This window comes from Anomaloglossus baeobatrachus, chromosome 2, assembly GCF_048569485.1.
Source record: "Anomaloglossus baeobatrachus isolate aAnoBae1 chromosome 2, aAnoBae1.hap1, whole genome shotgun sequence".
Classification (NCBI taxonomy): domain Eukaryota; kingdom Metazoa; phylum Chordata; class Amphibia; order Anura; family Aromobatidae; genus Anomaloglossus; species Anomaloglossus baeobatrachus.
Window position 1 is genome coordinate 98,239,599 of NC_134354.1, and position 18,336 is coordinate 98,257,934.

At 45.0% G+C, this 18,336-nt stretch overlaps 1 protein-coding gene across 3 annotated transcripts in view; it reads right to left on the reverse strand.

Annotated features, from left to right (window-relative positions):
* Positions 1–18,336, reverse strand: part of SPECC1 (sperm antigen with calponin homology and coiled-coil domains 1) — a 533,597-nt gene that overhangs the window by 37,750 nt on the left and 477,511 nt on the right. For all 3 annotated transcript variants that reach the window (XM_075335209.1, XM_075335211.1, XM_075335212.1), the window contains one exon: positions 3,765–3,881. In XM_075335209.1, coding sequence (XP_075191324.1) covers positions 3,765–3,881 — 117 coding nt within the window. The remainder of the gene's footprint in view (positions 1–3,764; positions 3,882–18,336) is intronic.

The following is an 18,336-nucleotide window of genomic DNA, read 5'->3' on the forward strand; positions in this document are numbered from 1 at the left end:
TTCTCTCCCATTCTCGGTCTGTCTCCCCCTCTGTATATATCTCTCTGTCTCTCTCTCTCTTTGTCTGTCTGTCTCTTTCCCTGTCTGTCTCTGACTGTCTCTGTCTCCGTCTGTCTCAATCTCTTTACCTGTCTATCTATATCTTTCCCTGTCTATCTATCTCTGTCACTTTCCCTGTCTGTCTCTTTCAAGCTCTTTCCCTGTCTGTCTCTTTCCCTCTCTTTCCCTGTCTGTCTTTTTCCCTCTGTCTCTTTCCCTGTGTCTGTCTCCTTGTCTGTCTCTTTACCTGTCTTTGTCTGTCTCTTAGGCTGTCTGTCTCTTTGTTTCCCTGTCTGTCTCCCTGTGTCTGTCTGTCTCTTTGTCTGTCTCTTTCCCTGTCAGTCTGTCTCTTTGTCTGTGTCTGTCTCTTACCCTGTCTTTGTGTGTTTCTTACCCTGTCTGTGTCTGCCTCTTCCCCTGTCTGTGTCTGTCTCTTTCCCTGTCTGCATTGTGACACGCCAACATTCCATATAAGGGCGTGGCTGCGCAGTCCTCTGAAGTTCTGGCTGCACTGTGGCTCCCAGCTCCATTCGCTTTAATGGAGGCAGGTTTTTTGGCGAATAACTGTATAGTGCGGGGTTAAAATTTCCCCTCAAAACATAGCCTATGACGCCCTCGGGGTCCAGACGTGTGAGTGTGCAAAATTTTGTGGCTGTAGCTGCGACGGTGCAGATGCCAATCCCGGACATACACACATACAGACACACATTCACACATTCTCACACACACACACACACACACACAGCTTTAATATATTCGATATATATATATATTTATTTTTTTATATAGTTTAAAGAACTTTGAGAGCTGCCCGGATGGAGGTGTTCACATATATTCCGTTGTGCCGCTATCACTACTACCTCATACCCCCACACCAACTGCTCGCATGCATTTGGCAGCTCAAAACGGCTTCCGTTTCCCAGACCTGGAGCAGTAAATATATAAGCTCTGTAAATGTTTTTATTATTATTGACAGTGCAGTCTAGACGATAGAGGTAGTGACCATAAAGAAGATTAATCAATAGTGTCGTCTTTTAGCACCACATGATAAATTTGGTGCAAAGCATTTTACTGTGTTTCTTGACTACTCTGTAAAACAAAGTAAATGTTTCACAGGAAGATCATGGTGAGGGTTTGAAGATAAACTATAAAGAAACATACAGCACTGCGATTATGTTGTGGCTTTGTACAACCTCAGCAAAGTGGAGCAAGTATGGGTGCTCTACTGTACGTACATATGCCTTCAATTTGATAGACTTGTTTACAGAGGTTTTCTGCTAAATGCTGTAAAAATCTGCATGCTCCACTGAATGTGTAGCATGGATATATTCTTCCCTAGAGACATTGATCTAGAGGAGAAAAATGTGTAATATGGCGCCATGTAGAGAACCGTAAGTCAGCATAGAGACTACTCGCAGCTTTGTAGTGCACAGCCATGGGGTGCATGAAAGTAGTGGTGAGCAGAAGGCGTGACTTCCTGGTGACAGAGTGAGCTAAGAGTCTTTTCTGCATTTAGGTTCCTGAAATGAGGACATGGCCTTGTAACTTGGGTCCGTTGGGGAACCCGGAGGTATCCTCCAAGGGTCCGGAGTCTACGGCTTACCTTAGGATAGGCATAGAAGAGTTCAGGGACTAGACGGCAGAGAGAGCCTTGGACAGGCCAAAGGAAGTCAAGTGACTAGAAGCCACCCAAGGCAGTGAGACAGCCACGGGTAGCTTAAGAGAGAAGCGGGGAACAGGAGGCATAGGCTCAGCAGCTGGAGGACTAGGTCCCAGTTATCAGGATAGGCCAGGCAGAGTACTCAGAAGAAAGAGGCAGCAGTCTGTCGTGAAGGTGGATGATCTAATACACTGTTTACTGTTGTTTTGCCAAGAGTTCTCTAGTGTCCTGGGTTTCTTCGCTATGTCTATGATGGTGACCGGGGTAGTGGATGCTGTTTGGAAGAAGACAGTAAGTGTTGCACACGCTTACATGCACTGTCTCTCTCTGGCGAAGGAGCCCGGCGTCCACACCTTCCTTCATCTCACCCAGCATCCCCACTGATCAGCTGCTTTGAGCTCCAAATAATAAAAGTGGATTTGCAGTTGTTGGCTACATATTTTACAGAGCCACCAGTATAGCTAGTAACAGCTAATTGGTGTCTGGTGCCTGACCCCTAAGGCCTGGACAGATACAATAGATTGTGAGCACTAATATGTTGGCTCTTACTGTGCTCATAGTGGTTGCCATCCACCTTTCCACTGTGACGCCCTGGGCAAGCCAGGGGTCACAGGTCATTACACCACCACACCCTACATCCCAGTTAGGAACACCAAAGCTAACCAAAAATCCTTGTTGCCTTCCTCCAGAGGCTGATGTTCACACCAGGGGGTGGGCCAGGTGGTTGGCTCCGCCCACCGAGGAGTTCACAGCTCTGGAGGCGGGAAGAACCAGGCAGTCCAGTGAGGGACATGAAGGAGTAAACAACGGAGTTTAGCCCAGGCAGGGCTTGAGTGAGGAGTAAACCAGTGAAAGTAGAAGGAAGTAAAGTGGTAAAGGAGGAAAGCAAGAAAGGTGACAGGAAGAAAGAGAGTGAAAAAGCCTGAAGTAGTCCAGCTGTGTGCAGGACAGGGTCAGCAAGGTCAGCAACGACGGTGACTGTCCAGAGGGGTGACTGTTCGGGAGTTCCTGGAAGGACCGCGGACGGGTAGTGACCCGGCGGTCTGGAGCAGCGTGCAAAGGACAGTCAGCACCAGGGCAGGGGCCTCTCGGACCCCGGCAAGGCTAGGAGTCGCCATAATTTGCCGAATCCGTCAGTGAAGGGGACGTAGATCCCCCAACAACCAAGTCCCGATTGAAGGCAACAGTCCAACCAGTAAAGGGGAACACCGCCACCGCCAAGGCACCAGTTCCTCAGGGCCAGCGTCTGCGGGCAAAGTAGAGCTCCTCCGGTCCAGCTTGAAGCCGGGGAGCGGGTTACCGGTGGGGACCCATCGCTACCAACTTAGAAACATCAGGTGCAGGTCAGAGGGACATCACCGTCACCTACTGGGAAAGCAAGTGCAGCCGTCCGTGGGAACCGTCTTTCCAGCCGTGTGGTTTACCGTAAAAACTGTGTCAACGTCTCAGGCTGAGTGAGTACCACAGTGCCGCAAGGCACAGCGCTGCCCCCGCGTCCCTGCGCCCACCAGGCCCTGCATCTCCCATCTCATCACCGGGCCCCGGGATCACCAACCCCCGACCCACGGAGGGGCAACACAACACCTGGCTGCTCCGCATCACCATCCCCGGGATCCTCATATTGAGCAGCGGTGGTGAAATCACCACAACCGTGGGTGGCGTCACGGACAATAAACTATTCCCACACCCAACAACCCCCTTTCACTCACGGGCGAGGAGTGCCGCTCGAGAACCCCCGGGATCCGGCCCACAGCTCGAGCCACCACTGAGCAGCAGCCGCCGGACCCGAGCAGAAGGGGTGAGCGTAGTGTGCTGACACCCTCCTCCCCGCCCGCGACACCACCACTAAGGAGCATTTACACTGCAAGGTTGTAATCCATAATATTTTACAAGTAGATTTAGCATTTATGGGAATAATGACAGCCCTTATGCATCCCGTGATGGCTGTCAATAGTGAAATAATTATCATCCGTCTTTGAAATCAGGTTTACTGTCTATTCCGTTTCTTACAATTACTCACATAAAAAGAATAATAATTACACAAAAAAATTGAAAATTAAAGTACCTTGTCTTGGCTGTTGAGTTCATGGTAGGGTATATGAGCTGGCAGATATGTGTGGAGAAGGGCGCAGAATGCCAGGCCATCGCTCCAACTGCTACTGAAGTTTGTTATATCGATATTCTGGGAAAACACAAAGGCATAATAATATGCTTTACACTGTGTCCACAAAACACAAGGGGCTATAAAAACATCTTCCTCTTGTACGGCTCTGGCCAAGCTTAATGACTCTTCTGTCATAAAGTCAGAGCTTAATTCTAATGAACAATTAATTACTGGAGTTGGCCGAGTCAAGTCTTTCACTGCTTCCTGTATTTGCAGTTATTGGAACAAAGCCGTGTTTCCTTTAATGCATTATGAGCATTATGAGTCCAATGTCACCAGAAGTGTAGCTCCACGTGTTCAGGAAAAATGGTTGTGCCAGTGGAGAAGCCAAAAGAAGTAATTGGAGATCAATATATTATATTCTAAAATTTGATATTACCCTATCCAACATTTTATCATAATACAATATTCTAAGTCTAACGGTACATACTTCTCATTGATGGTCAACAAAGCCCAGAGTTATTGTATCTTTGTAATAATTAAAACATTTTCTTAACAAAGATCTTAGTAACACATGTTTTTATGGAATTTTTCATAATTTCTTAGCTCTTTAAAGGGAACCTGGAAGCTGATTTTTGCTTCCCAAACTACAGGAGGTTTCACTCTCACGATCTGTTACATGTCAAAATAGACTTTGGATTACATACTCTCGCCATTTTTGCTTTCTTAGGCCGGTTTCACACATCCGACTTTACTCTACTTTATCGGATCCGGCGTGCTCCCGTACAGTGTATACATTACAATTGCCGCGCTGCAACTTCCTGGTCACATGACAGCATGTGACTGGAGCTTGTTGCGCGGCAATTGTACTGTATACACTGTACAGGAGCGCGCCGGATCCGACAAAGTGGAGAAAAGCCGGATGTGTGAAACCGGCCTTAGTGGTAGTAGATCATCCAAAGTGTCTCCAGTTCTGAAAAGTCCAAAATTTATATTTACAATATTACCCCATTCTTCCCACCAATATTATAATCAAGAAGCATGTAAACAATAATGTACAAGTCACATTAAAAAATGTAAAAAAAATATTGATCCTTCATGTAACAGGCCGCAAAGACACTCCGCTAATGAGTATACTGCACCTTTTATTGCCAATTATGTCAAGCAAAGGTAGCATGAGCATTTTAAAGGAGGTTTTAGAATTTTACTAAATTTGCCCAAACACAGGGAATGCTAGAACATAAAGAAATAATTATTACATACAATACTGCTCCAGCGCTGCCAATTATTTGGGTGGCACCAGTCCTGCCGTAATGACGCAGTGTGCACAAAATGGACCACTGAAGCAAATAACTGGTCTCAGTGTTGGCATTACATGTAGGGTACATGACCTCTAGTGGCCATCAAAGACCAGCAGTAGTCACATGAATGATACATGGGAAATCACTGCAGGATTGGCAGGGTCCCCAAGAGCCAGGAGTGGATGCAAACAAATATGCAAGAAACAGTGTCAGACTGGGGCAGTGGGGGCCCACCAGTAACATTGACTCTGGGGGCCCGCTGATCAACTACATGCAAATATTATATTCACAAATATATAATAATATACCGGGTAGTTTGTAAAATGAATAATAAGATTTTTTCTTTAGCTCTACATCCACATAGTGAAACAAGTGTATTTTGCCAACTATTGATTATGTTGGGGTGTAAGTGACATTCAACTACAAAGGGGCCCACCAGAGGATTCTCCGGTTCTCCTGTGGGCCAGTCAGTCTGTGCAAGAACAATATATGGACACTTTGCAGTTTAATTGTTCATCATAATGCACAATTCCAACTGCTTTGTAGGTAGTAGTGGGCCCTTTTACCCCTGCATCAATCGCATGTCCGCCCCTGGCATGAGCAGTGGTGCTAGAGTAACATAGAGTTTAAAGGGTAAGTAATTCTTATTTCTATATTTTATAACATTCCCTGCTTTTTGACAAACTTTTGTAAAATTAATATCATACAAAAATCTCTTTGTACTCGATGATTAATTGTTCCTGAGCCTCTAACGCGATTACGATTTGGGTGAATCTGTACGTTCAGTCCGTTCCTTCACAGTGAAGGGTCTTATTGCTGGTAAATACAACGAATTGGAGCATGGTAAGTAAACAAGACATAAAAGCTGGATACCAATGGTTATAGGCTGCTGCAATTTATTCTTTGAGAAGGATTTTACCTCTTCATTTCCATCTGATCCAACTTAAATGAAATGAATTCCCAGGATGCCTGTGTCGTTGCCAGGACACTCACCGAAATAAACCCCGATCCTGCACATTTATTCAGTGGAACATTGCTGTCTAAACCTATTTACCATTCATTCTGAATCTGCACCGTCGTCTCTAGGAGTGACAGACAGGAGAGAATATATGTTTATTTCTATGCTAAAAGTAGCCTATAGCCTTCTAAACTGATTCAATAATGTGTAAATGAATGCAGATTTTCGTTTGACAAAAGACACTAGTGTTTTGTGTATTACATTCATTACCACACATTATCGATAAAGGAGCAAAACGATGACTGAATATAAAATTGCAGTAAAATATAGACAAAGAGTTTATCAACACACAATATGGACACATTAGGCCTCGGATGACCTCTTAATCTAAGTTCATTACGCCTCGGATGACCTCTTTATCTAAGTTTGTGCTATAGGTCAACAGTCTCCTACCTGCATTATGACACATGTGCTATAACTGTGGGATATATGGGTATGAGATTAGCCACCACAGGATATTTCTGAATGAAGTGGACATTCTAGCTTTGGTACTAGCCTCCAGGACTGGGTTATAGTGAGAACACATTGTGCGTGGGTCTTTATATCTTTCAAATCCTATGAGGCCTTCAGAACCTGTTCTACCTGCCCTTTGGTCCTTTCCAGTCCAGAAGTGATAACCATACATGCCCATGTCTCCTTTATAGCCTAAGAGAGTTACTGGCTTGACTTTTTACATCCTATATACTGTAGCCCAAAAAAAAGAGGAACATTCTTATGTAGCCTGGAGTCATGGGGACTCAGCTTTGCAGCATTGGTGCTGTGAGGCACCAGGTCACCTGCCCTGTTGGTGCACTGTCCCTGCGGCGATAGTTGTCACACGGCACCACAAATTTAAGGCTTCAAATAAGTTAAGGACCCACTCAGCGGTTCGCCGTGGCGTGGCAGTGGGCTTCATACAGTCTGATCAGAACGGTATACCAAGAACCTCATGTTCAGATATATAAATTTTTGCCTAGCAGCATTAGATCAAAGTATAATTTTTGGATATGCGGTTCATGTCTTTTTCTGCAGCTATAGCGCATTCTTATGTTCAGCCACCAATGTTGCATGTGGTTTCAATAAGGCATCAAGTTCTTAGAGGAGCAATGGGAGATTCCACCATATTTACACTCATGTGCTTTCTCTAAGCCTTAATTTGGCCCACATGACGTCACCTCATCCTGGTAAATGGCGTCCTGACCAGATAATATACACCCCAAACATTTTTCAGAAGTAAGTGAAAGGCCATATTCATTTCAAATCAGGAAATTAAAGGTACCGTCATACTAAGCAACATCGCTAGCAACATCGCTGCTGAGGCACAACTTGCTAGCGATGTTGCTGTGTGTGACATCCAGCAACAACCTGGCTCCTGCTGTGAGGTTGCTGGTTGTTGCTGAATGTCCTGGACCATTTTTTAGTTGTTCGTCTCCCACTGTGAAGCACACATCTCTGTGTGTGACAGCGACAGAGCAACAACTAAATGTGCAGTGAGCAGGGAGCCGGCTTCTGCGGAGGCTGGTAACCAATGTAAATATCGGGTAACCAAGAAGCCCTTTCCTTAGTTACCCGATATTTACCTTTGTTACCAGCGTCCGCCGCTCTCAGCTGTCAGTGCCGGCTCCCTGCTCTCTGCACACGTAGCTGGAGTACACATCTGGTAATTAACCAGATGTGTACTGTGGCTAGGAGTGCAGGGAACAGGGAGCCGGCACTGGCAGTGTGAGAGCGGCGGATGCTGGTAACGAAGGTAAATATCGGGTAACCAAGGAAAGGGCTTCTTGGTTACCCGATGTTTACCATGGTTACCAGCGTCCGCAGAAGCTGGCTCCCTGCTGCCTGCACACGTAGCAGAGTACACATCGGGTAATTAACCCGATGTGTACTGTGGCTAGGTGTGCAAGGAGCCAGTGCTAAGCGGTGTGCGCTGGTAACCAAGGTAAATATCGGGTTGGTTACCCGATATTTACCTTAGTTACCAAGCGCCGCATGCTTCCACGTGTAGCGACGCTCCAGCGATCCCTGCCAGGTCAGGTTGCTGGTGGGATCGCTGGAGCGTCGCTTAGTGTGACATCTCACCAGAGACCTCCTAGCAACTTACCAGCGATCCCTATCAGGTTGTATCGTTGTTGGGATCGCTGGTAAGTTGTTTAGTGTGACTGGGCCTTAAGTCCAGACACTAATTCAAAAAAGGAATAGGAAAATACAGAATGGAGATTCAAGACTATTTTTGTAAGTTGCGTCATAAATTCTTTTTTTACCTTTTCCTGTATTGAGCTGCAGTAATGTGCAAATTTCCTCACTGTGGGATCAATAAAGTTTTATCTTATCTTATCTTGCTGTTAAGAAAAGAGAGCATGTCATATTTTAGATAACCCAATCAGTTACATTGACCACTTGCACAAACTATAAATGCAGATGTAGACTTTGTTATAGGGTTATAGGAAGTATTGTACCAAAAAACAAACCTGAGGTCATATGCTGTAAAGCTGTATTTTCCAGTATGAGCTAGCATTTAGAGTTGCTGCTAAAAACGGCTGCCAAGAACACTCACAATTGCTCAATTATCTTTAGCTTATTTAAGAAAATGTTCATGGCACTCATCGTGCACAATCAATGGTGCCATACAATCTGGTGGGAATATCAACATTCAAACAAAGGATGTATGGGACTGTTTGGGGGAGAAAAGGGAAAAAACTCTGATGTGTTCAACTGAGGCGAAGGACAAAGCGTGCAATAATACAAATTTTCAGACATAAGAAAAAAATGTGTATTTTCAGACTTCCTTCTCAAGTGGTTTTCCTTAATGAGATTGTACACTATTTTTCCCCAGAAAAAAAAACCGCTTGCATCCATGGACTGTGTCTCGTATTGCTGCTCTCACTAAAATGAGAACCATTTTCTTTGCAGAGACACTTAAGTTTCCTGCGTGCGAGAATGCAGAGAAAATACATTGCATCCAGAAAGTCACACAACCCTGATCGTGGGCACAAACCCTTATGGTCAGCAAGATTGTCTCTGTTTCTTTCGTCCTCCCTCTCCTGTAGAGTGTAAGCTTTTATGCTCAGTGGGGTCCTCTTGCTCTCCTCTTCTGTAGTGTGTAAGTTGTTATGCTCAGCAGGGTCCTCTCTCTCCTGTAGGGTTTAAGCTCTTATATCTTATGGTCTATAGGATCCTCTTTCTCCTGTAGAGTGGAAGCTCCTATGGTCAGCAGGATCCTCTCTATCCTGGAAAGTGGAAGCTCTTATGGACAGTGGGCTCTTCTCTCTCTCCTGTAGTGTGTAAGCTCTTATGCTCAGCAGGATCCACTCTCTCCTGTAGAGTTTAAACTATTATGGTCAGCAGGATCATCTCTCTTATATAGCGTGTAAGCTCTTATGGTCAGCAGGATCTTCTCTCTCTTCTGTAGTGTGTAAGCTCTTATGCTCAGCAGGGTCCTCTGTCTCTGCTGTAGAGTGTAAGCTCTAATGGTCAGCAAGATCATCTCTCTCTCCTGTAGAGTGGAAGCTCTTATGGTCAGCAGGATCCTCTCTCTCTTCTGTAGTGTGTAAGCTCTTATGTTCAGCAGGGTCCTCTGTCTCTCCTGTAGAGTGGAAGCTCTTATGCTTAGCAGGATCCGCTCTCTCCTGTAGAGTGGTAGCTCTTATGCTTAGCAGGATCCGCTCTCTCCTGTAGAGTGGAAGCTCTTATGCTTAGCAGGATCCGCTCTTTCCTGTAGAGTGAAAGCTCTTATGGTCAGTGGGGTCCTCTCTCTCTCCTGTAGAGTGTAAGCTCTTATGCACAGCAGGATTCTCTCTCTCTCTCTCCCCCTGTATAGTGTAAGCTCTTATGGTCAGCAGGATCTGCTCTCTCCCGTAGTGTGTAAGAGCCTATGGTCAATGGAGTTCTCTCCGTTCTGTAGATTTAAGCTCTAAACGTCAGGAGGGTCTTGTCTCTCTCTCACGTGTAGTATAAGGTCTTATGGTCAGCAGGATCATCTCTATCCTGTAGTGTTTAAGCTTTTATGGTTCACTCTCTAACTCCTCTCCTTCCAAGCAATTACAAGCTTTCTAATATTGAGAATAAAGTAAATATATTCACCACACATAAAATTTTGGGAGAAAATTTGGCAAATTTGAATTTCAAAAAGATCTAGTCATCTCTAGTTACTGTACAACGTAGACAAGTTTTTCCACAAACAGACCGTGCACACACTGTATAAGATGTAACATATATTGCACAAAATTCATTTATGATAAAGTTTTGTACAACCCCATTTTAAAACATAGCTGTGTAAGCCAAGATTCTCTAGCCCCCCATCAATCTTGGAGGAAAGCCACGCCTGACAGCGCACATTCCCTGTAGTAGCCATTACAAGGTAAATTTGGCAGCTTTTAAATGAATGACTGGCCATGAATTCACTGGAAGGCAGGGTCCACCAAAACGAGTTCTTAGAGATCCACTCTTTATCCTGGTACGTATTGGTGGATCGTGGGCAGAGGACCTCTAAATATGACCAGTTACTATCTGTCAGAGACAACCTTATTTCTCCACAGAGAGAGAGGGGAGCCATCACGATCTGAAAATGGCATGCATCATATAAAAAGTGCAAATTCACAGATTTATTCCAACTGTACTGTAATATAAATGAGATTTTTAGCAAATAATTGATCAATTCTTTGAGCCACCCCTGCCAACGTCACGGCAAATCTCAATAGGGGGGTCCTACTCTATATTCTGTATTTCATGTGCCATGCGGCCTCCTAGATGAAGTTAAAAGCAGAACCATAATGGAGCACATATACCTGTAACCGCTTCTATGTTGCAAAAGAGGCAATTGTGGATAGAGGCCAGCCCAGGTCCCAGCATGTGGAGTAAGCTCTACACATACCAGGACTATATCAGAACTGACCGTCCCAGTGCCAGACAGCAACCATTGATAAAGGCGGACCAGATCCAAGTATGGTGCTTAAGGCCCCTTTCACATTGCGTTTTTCTCTACGTCCACAGGTCCCGTCGGGGCATCTGTCCGGACCGCCCCTCCCCCACTCTGCAAAACGTGCTCCGGACGCATGCGCCCGACAGGGCCATTCACGGTTATGGAGCGCACTGCGTTAGCGTGTGCTCTGTTTTGTGCAATTTTGTGTACATATACGTTTCTGCAGACGAACACCCGAACGTACTCCTCTACGTTCGGGTGTCCGTCTGCAGAAACGTATATATGCACAAAATTGCACAAAACAGAGCACACGCTAACGCAGTGCGCTCCATAACAGTGAATGGCCCTGTCGGGCGCATGCGTCCGGAGCACGTTTTTCAGAGTGGGGGAGGGGCGGTCCGGACAGATGCCCCGATGGGACCTGTGGACGTAGAGAAAAACGCAATGTGAAAGGGGCCTAATTAGCAATGCCTGTGGAAAGTGTGAGGCAACTGAATGTGAACAGCTACCAACAGGAGGAATATATTGCAAACCAAGATCAGGCATGCATAGCATGGTGGTGACCAGCCACCAGACATTTGTAGCATAACTACAACCAAACAGAGAGAGAGGGGAGCCAGCACGATCTGAAAACGGCATGCATCATATAAAAAGCGCAAATACTATATTATACATATTGTACTCCATTATGTGTGTGTACACGTATGTGTGCTCCATTATGGTTCTTCTTTTAACTTTATCTAGGAGGCCGCATGACACATGAAATACATAATATAGGTTAGGACCCCCCTATTGAGATTTGCCGTGACGTTGGTAGGGGTGGCTCAAAGAATTGATCAATTATTTGCTAAAAATCTCATTTTTTTTTTATTATAGTACAGTTGGAATAAATCTGTGAATTTGCACTTTTTATATAATGCATGCCAATTTCAGATCGTGCTGGCTTCTTTTTCCCTTATTTCTCCATAGTATATTCTAAATATTTTGCGCACCTATATTCAGTAGAAATGAACATATGCTCGTTGATTTATCACAAATGATGAAATTGATTTTGCTTCCTATACGCCACATCATGCACTTGTGTGTGACAATAACATACGCTTACAGACTCGTGACACTATAACCATGGTTTCATGATGGGTTTACTAGCTTGAACACTATAGCTGACGTTTGAGGGTAATCTTATAGGTAATGTGATCCATGTTAATTGTCAATTTGCTAGTACATTTGAGGATGTGATGATCTCATGAACCTTTCCCAAGGGTCAAATCAAATTAGCTTTCTCCCAGGTTGCTGAGATTTTCCAATGATAATACAGAAGTGGAGAAGCAAAGGCTAATCCAGACGTGACTTATGGGTCAGCACCACAGGTGGGTTGTAAAATCTATTTTTAACATAACATGTACAAAACTATAGCGCAAAGCAGCTAAACACTTAGGTGGCTACTTAGACATTTAGACCCTAAACATTAAAGTGGGCCTATCAACTCTCCTAATGTATCTACTAAATAATGGTCACGACTGCTGACAGAAGCTATACTGGCCGTGTAGGACAACACAAGGGGAAGGGGGAAGGAATGCCCTATCACTAGACAAAAGGGGAAGAGGTGACCCCTGACAACAACCTGCAGCTCACCCTCACCAGCCAAGCAAAATAGCAATTACCTTCAAAACCCCCTTAATAAGAGAGCAAACAAATAGCAACGGGGGGCAAAAAGCCAGAGAAACAAACTCTTAAAACATAGCTTTTATTAGATACTAGAAGGTGGCCCGATTCTACGCATCGGGTATTCTAGAATTTACGTATTGTGTAGTTAATGTATGATTTTTGTTATATATATATATATATATAGATGTTGTTGTGTGTAGTTACCAAGTGTTTGTGTAGGGTGCTGTACATGTTCTGGGTGTTGTCTGGGTGTGGCGGGGGGTGAGAGCGGTGTTGTTTGTGTGTTGCGTGGTGTATGTTGCGTTGTTTGTGGAGCGCTGTGTGTGTGTGTTGCGCGGTTTGTGTGGGTGTGGGGTGTGTGTGTGTGTTTTGGTGGGAGGTATGTTTTGTGCAATGTGTGTGTTGTGCGGTATGTGCGTATATTTGTGTGTGCCGCGCTGTTTGTGTGTTGGGTGTCTGTGTAGGGCAGTGTTTGTGGTTTCCAGTGTGTGGGGTGTTGTGCAGGGGGGAGGTGTGCACCCCCCATCATGCTCCATCCCCCATGCTGCGCACCCCCCATCGTGCTCCATCCCCCATGCTGCGCACTCCCCATCGTGCTCCATCCCCCATGCTGCGCACTCCCCATCGTGCTACATCCCCAAAGCTGCGCACCCTCCATCGTGCTACATCCCCCATGCTGCGCACCCCCATCGTGCTCCATCCCCCATGCTGCGCACTCCCCATCGTGCTACATCCCCCATGCTGCGCACCTCCCATCGTGCTCCATCCCCCATGCTGCGCACTCCCCATCGTGCTCCATCCCCCATGCTGCTGCACACTCCCCATCGTGCTCCATCCCCCATGCTGCGCACTCCCCATCGTGCTCCATCCCCCATGCTGCGCACTCCCCATCGTGCTACATCCCCCATGCTGCGCACTCCCCATCGTGCTACATCCCCCATGCTGCGCACTCCCCATCATGCTACATCCCCCATGCTGCGCACTCCCCATCGTGCTACATCCCCCATGCTAGGCACCCCCCATCGTGCTCCATCCCCCACACTGCGCACCCCCCATCGTGCTCCATCCCCCATGCTGCGCACCCCCCATCGTGCTCCATCCCCCATGCTGCGCACCCCCCATCGTGCTCCATCCCCCATGCTGCGCACTCCCCATCGTGCTCCATCCCCCATGCTGCGCACCCCCCATCGTGTTCCATCCAACGAGTTTCATACATTCATCACAGCTTGGCGTTCATCCATGCTGGATTAATCTGTCCGTCCTTGGGGCATTTGCTTGATTATCAGTCTTGATGTGTTTACTGATGTATTGATCATCCTATGAGGACTCCCCTGAAGATGAATGTATGAAACGCGTCGGGAGGTCATACACTATGGTTTTCTCTTCTGAGCCAACAAATGGTATTTATGCAGGCCCTGTGATGGGTCACCTATGATTGAGCTCTTTCCTGTGTTTTGTTTACATGCCTCTGGAAGCATGGTAAGACTGTTTCCTTTTTTTCATTGTTGCAGCAATTTTGAGGTGACAATTGTGCATGCTGTGTTTTGTTGAATGCAGATCTTTTGTGTGACTTGCTTTCACACTTACTGCGTTTCTGTGCCTGATGTTCATTTTTGGGCTATATTCCATAGGGCCCAATTGCACATCTTTTATTCTTTTATAGTGGCAGTCCACTTTTTAATGAATATCTAATAAAAGCTATGTTTTAAGAGTTTGTTTCTCTGGCTTTTTGCCCCCCGTTGCTATTTGTTCACCCTCACCAGCCCAAACAGGTTCACCACCTGTCACCGAGCAGGATTGTCTCACCCTAGGCAAACCCTGATCTGTGCCCTAAGTAAGGATGGAAGGTATGAGCTCTTCGTCAATACCACTATCACTAAAAGAGGACACAAGGTAACAATACAAGGGAAACACAACTGCAATCACCAGAGCTCTGGTAAATTGCAAAAGACAACACTTATCTGAGCTGCAGCAACCACAGAAGTCTGGAGCAACAGAAGACAACCTTTCCATAGCTCAGCAAGGAACAAACTATAAACCGCACCCAAATCCCTCCCAGCGTGAGGTTTATAAAGGAAGTCAGAGGCCGGCAACTGAGAGGAAAACTGACAGTTTCCCAGGGTCTTAGCGTCTGCTGCTGCAGAAACCGGGAACTTTTTTAAATAACATGTGCTACCAATCTCTGGGATCTTCTATTGTCAGCCAACCGTGACATCTGTGAGAATACTATTTTCCAAAAGTTATTTTATGAGCTTCCTTTCCTAAAACTTTTTGTTGGGCTATTCCTGTTATTCCTACTAGAAGTCTATGAATTGACAACTGGGCGTTACCAGTGGTGGGGGTTTCCTTGCACAATATGACACTGTCCAATCATCTGGTTGTCAATTAATTAAGAAGTATTCCACAAGAATTACAGAGGAAAGGTACAAGATAGAAGTACAGTATAAGAAATCATGCATTTTGAATGTTACTACTTAGTGACTTCTAGTATTTACCAAAACAAAAATGTTGGTTGAGGTGGTTGAGATATCTAGATGATGACTTAATTGTGGTGCGAAACTGAGAAGGAGCAGAGTTTACATTATATTTCACTAGGAACTCGGTTTTCTAGATATTAAGATTATTAGAGAAGGAAAGAATTTTGAAACTACATTGTGCACAAAAAGTACAGATCGTAATGATCTTCTACACATTTTAAGAGGTTATCATGCTCCACATCTATTCAGAAGTATTCCTAAAAATCAGCAGGTTAGGACAAAGAGGATAACGAGCACCGCTGAACATCAAAAGAAGAAATTGAGAAAGGCAAGTACATGTTAGGATCATCAGAATTATGTGCAGATTGTACGTAAGAGAAGGAAAGACCCTTTTTCCCATTACATTGTGACCTCCATTCAGTGGTCTCGTCGGGGCTTCCGTCCAATCCCTCGCAAAATGGACACCCAGTCTACTACGTCTGGGTGTCCACCTCCAGAAAGCGTACACTCTCGAAAATGGTGCAAGACTGAGCACATGGTGACTCCATCTGCACCATTATATTCAATGGCCCCGTCGGCACATGGGTCCGAAACTCAGCAGTGTGAGCCGCTTGCAGTGCTTGAACGGCTCACACTGGGGGTAACAACAATGTCATCAGAAGCAGTGTGTATAACCCCACCCCCTCCCCCCAAAAAATGGAAAAACCCTGCCCACCCTCCCCTGGAAGTTATAGGTTTATGGCTGTTTATGCCATTTTTCTAACAATTTCTTTGTTGCATTTTACATGGTCCATAAACAGCTTACAACACAGCAAAAGGATCACGATGTTGAAAGTTTTCAAAAGGATACAATTTTTTTACAAAGCATTAGATATACTATGGAACACTGTAAAGATGGCTGACAGCTCAATTTAATAGTGTAGTTAGCTCCCTTTTCTAACCCTTTGAAAGATAGACAAAGGCATAGGCTCTACTATTGAAAAAAGTAGTCAGCCACCCCCTTCACACAGAGCATTGGTCTTATGGCAGAGCAAGAATCTTTTTCCTTATGCATTTCTTTTTAGTTGACAAGAACTTTAAAAACTTATTTTTATCAACCTATATTTTTGCATATTTAGGTCATATGTTATAATACATGTATCATATTTATTTATGGATTTGTGATGGAAAAATGGTTGTTTTTGTTATTTTGTCCCCTTTGTTATTTCATCCCCTGTTTTCCCAGTCACGCAGGGTTTCCTCTTGTCAGTCTAGGCAAAATAATTATGTTAAAACGATGGCAAAAACATATGTGAAGAACGGAGTGTAGAATAACACACAGTTCATCCGGTCATGGGTCAGTACATGTAACGGCCAGCTTATGTTCCTCACTGCTTACGTGTTTAACTTATATATAGTGCACAAGGTTATTGTTTAAAAAACAATGTACTTTTTTTCTTTAAACTAATAACCTCAATAAGGTAAAAAAAAAAAGCTGTACCTCAGCAATGTCATTGGGACATGGCCAATTGAAAAATTAGTTTACAATTACGTAGACATTACATTCATTTGTAGCTTATGTAAAAGGCTAAACATTATTAAAAAAAATATAAAAATTGTTGGTCCTCAGATGAGTGGACCCAAGGAAGTACGGTTAGGCGGGTGCAGACGGATAAAGTTTGTTTTGGGACCCGGACTTGACCTGAACCCCATTGGAAGTAATTAATTGGGCAGTTGGGGTCTCTGCCCACATGCAGCCAGCCATAAAGAGATCCCTTCCGGCAGCGGGTGGACAGGGTTTTTCCATTTTTTGGGTGGGGTGCACACTACATGCAATCATGCTGTTACCCCCAGTGCGAGCTGTTCAAACACTGCAAGCGGCTCTCACTGGGATGATCACTGAGCACTGCGATGCTCGTGTGAGTGGTGTTCATATGTAGAGCACCTGAACTCTGTTTTTTGGGAAAAATCTGTGTTCGGTACGAGCACCAAATGTTAGGGTCGCTCATCTTTAGTTCTCAGTGCTTTAGGTCTATTAACGCCTAACTGAAAATATGATGAGAAGTAGTTGTCTACTGGCTAACGTGTTGCAGATATCATGTTATAATTAGGCAAGTTATTAAATACATATGGTACAGCAATAAAATAGATTTTTTTTTCCAAGCAGGATGTTATGACTGTAAAAAAAAACGAAAAGCCAAAAACTGGATAACACAAGAATAATTTCCGCTCAGGATTGTGCAAGTTTAATCCACATTCTTTCTTCCTTCTGATAATACAGAGCGAGGAACTCATCCTCGGTAAGGCTATTTATCTGCGGAGGGACAGGCACAGTCCGTACATTCCTTGGCTGATGACCCCTGCCAACTTCAGCTTTTGCCAGCAAGTTCTCGAATGCAAAGATTCAGATTTTTAGGACTTTTTTTTTTTCATGCCTCAGGCAAATTCTTATTCTCAAACTGATACCACCATTTAAAAAAAAAAAAATGTAAGACACACAACATAAAAAAAAAACAACTAAAACGTATGTTCACATTTGAAGACCAATATATTTTACAGTAGTACAACTCTGGTATTACAAACTGGGCCCACCGCAGTCCATAATTCATCAGAATGCAAAATTTAACCTGGTTTCAAGCTGAATGCGGGTCCCCCCACATCTTGGGCCCTGAATCTGGAGGGCAGGAGACGGCAGGTCTTCTGGCCCACAGAGTGCCCAGGGCACAGCAGCATAGTAGAGCCAGGAGCCGCGACCAAAGGAGTGGCACCAGTAAAAGTCTCGCACTGCTTGCCATACAGGTGAGAATCAGAACCGACAAGGAAGAGGGTCACAGCGTATCTCAAGCCGCAGGGACCCACACATCAGCACAAGAAGGAAGGCCTCTGAACTCACCTGGTTAAGTGGATCCCCTCAATTGCTTCCAGGGTGACCATACCTCCGTTACCAGCTGGACCAGTCTTCCGGGCCTGTATCATCTACTACCGAGTAAAAGGTAAAGGAAACTACGGCCCCTGTGTTGTCCAGTTATTGCCGGCGTCCTCAGTCCTGCACCCCAACATTAAGTCCCTCCATCATTTGTAAAGACTACTACTCCCAACAGCCCTGGGGCCCAGCTCTACCTGTGGAAAGCTATACCAACACAGCTGCATCACCACCTACCACAAGGGAACTGAATAGCAGTGGCGGCACATA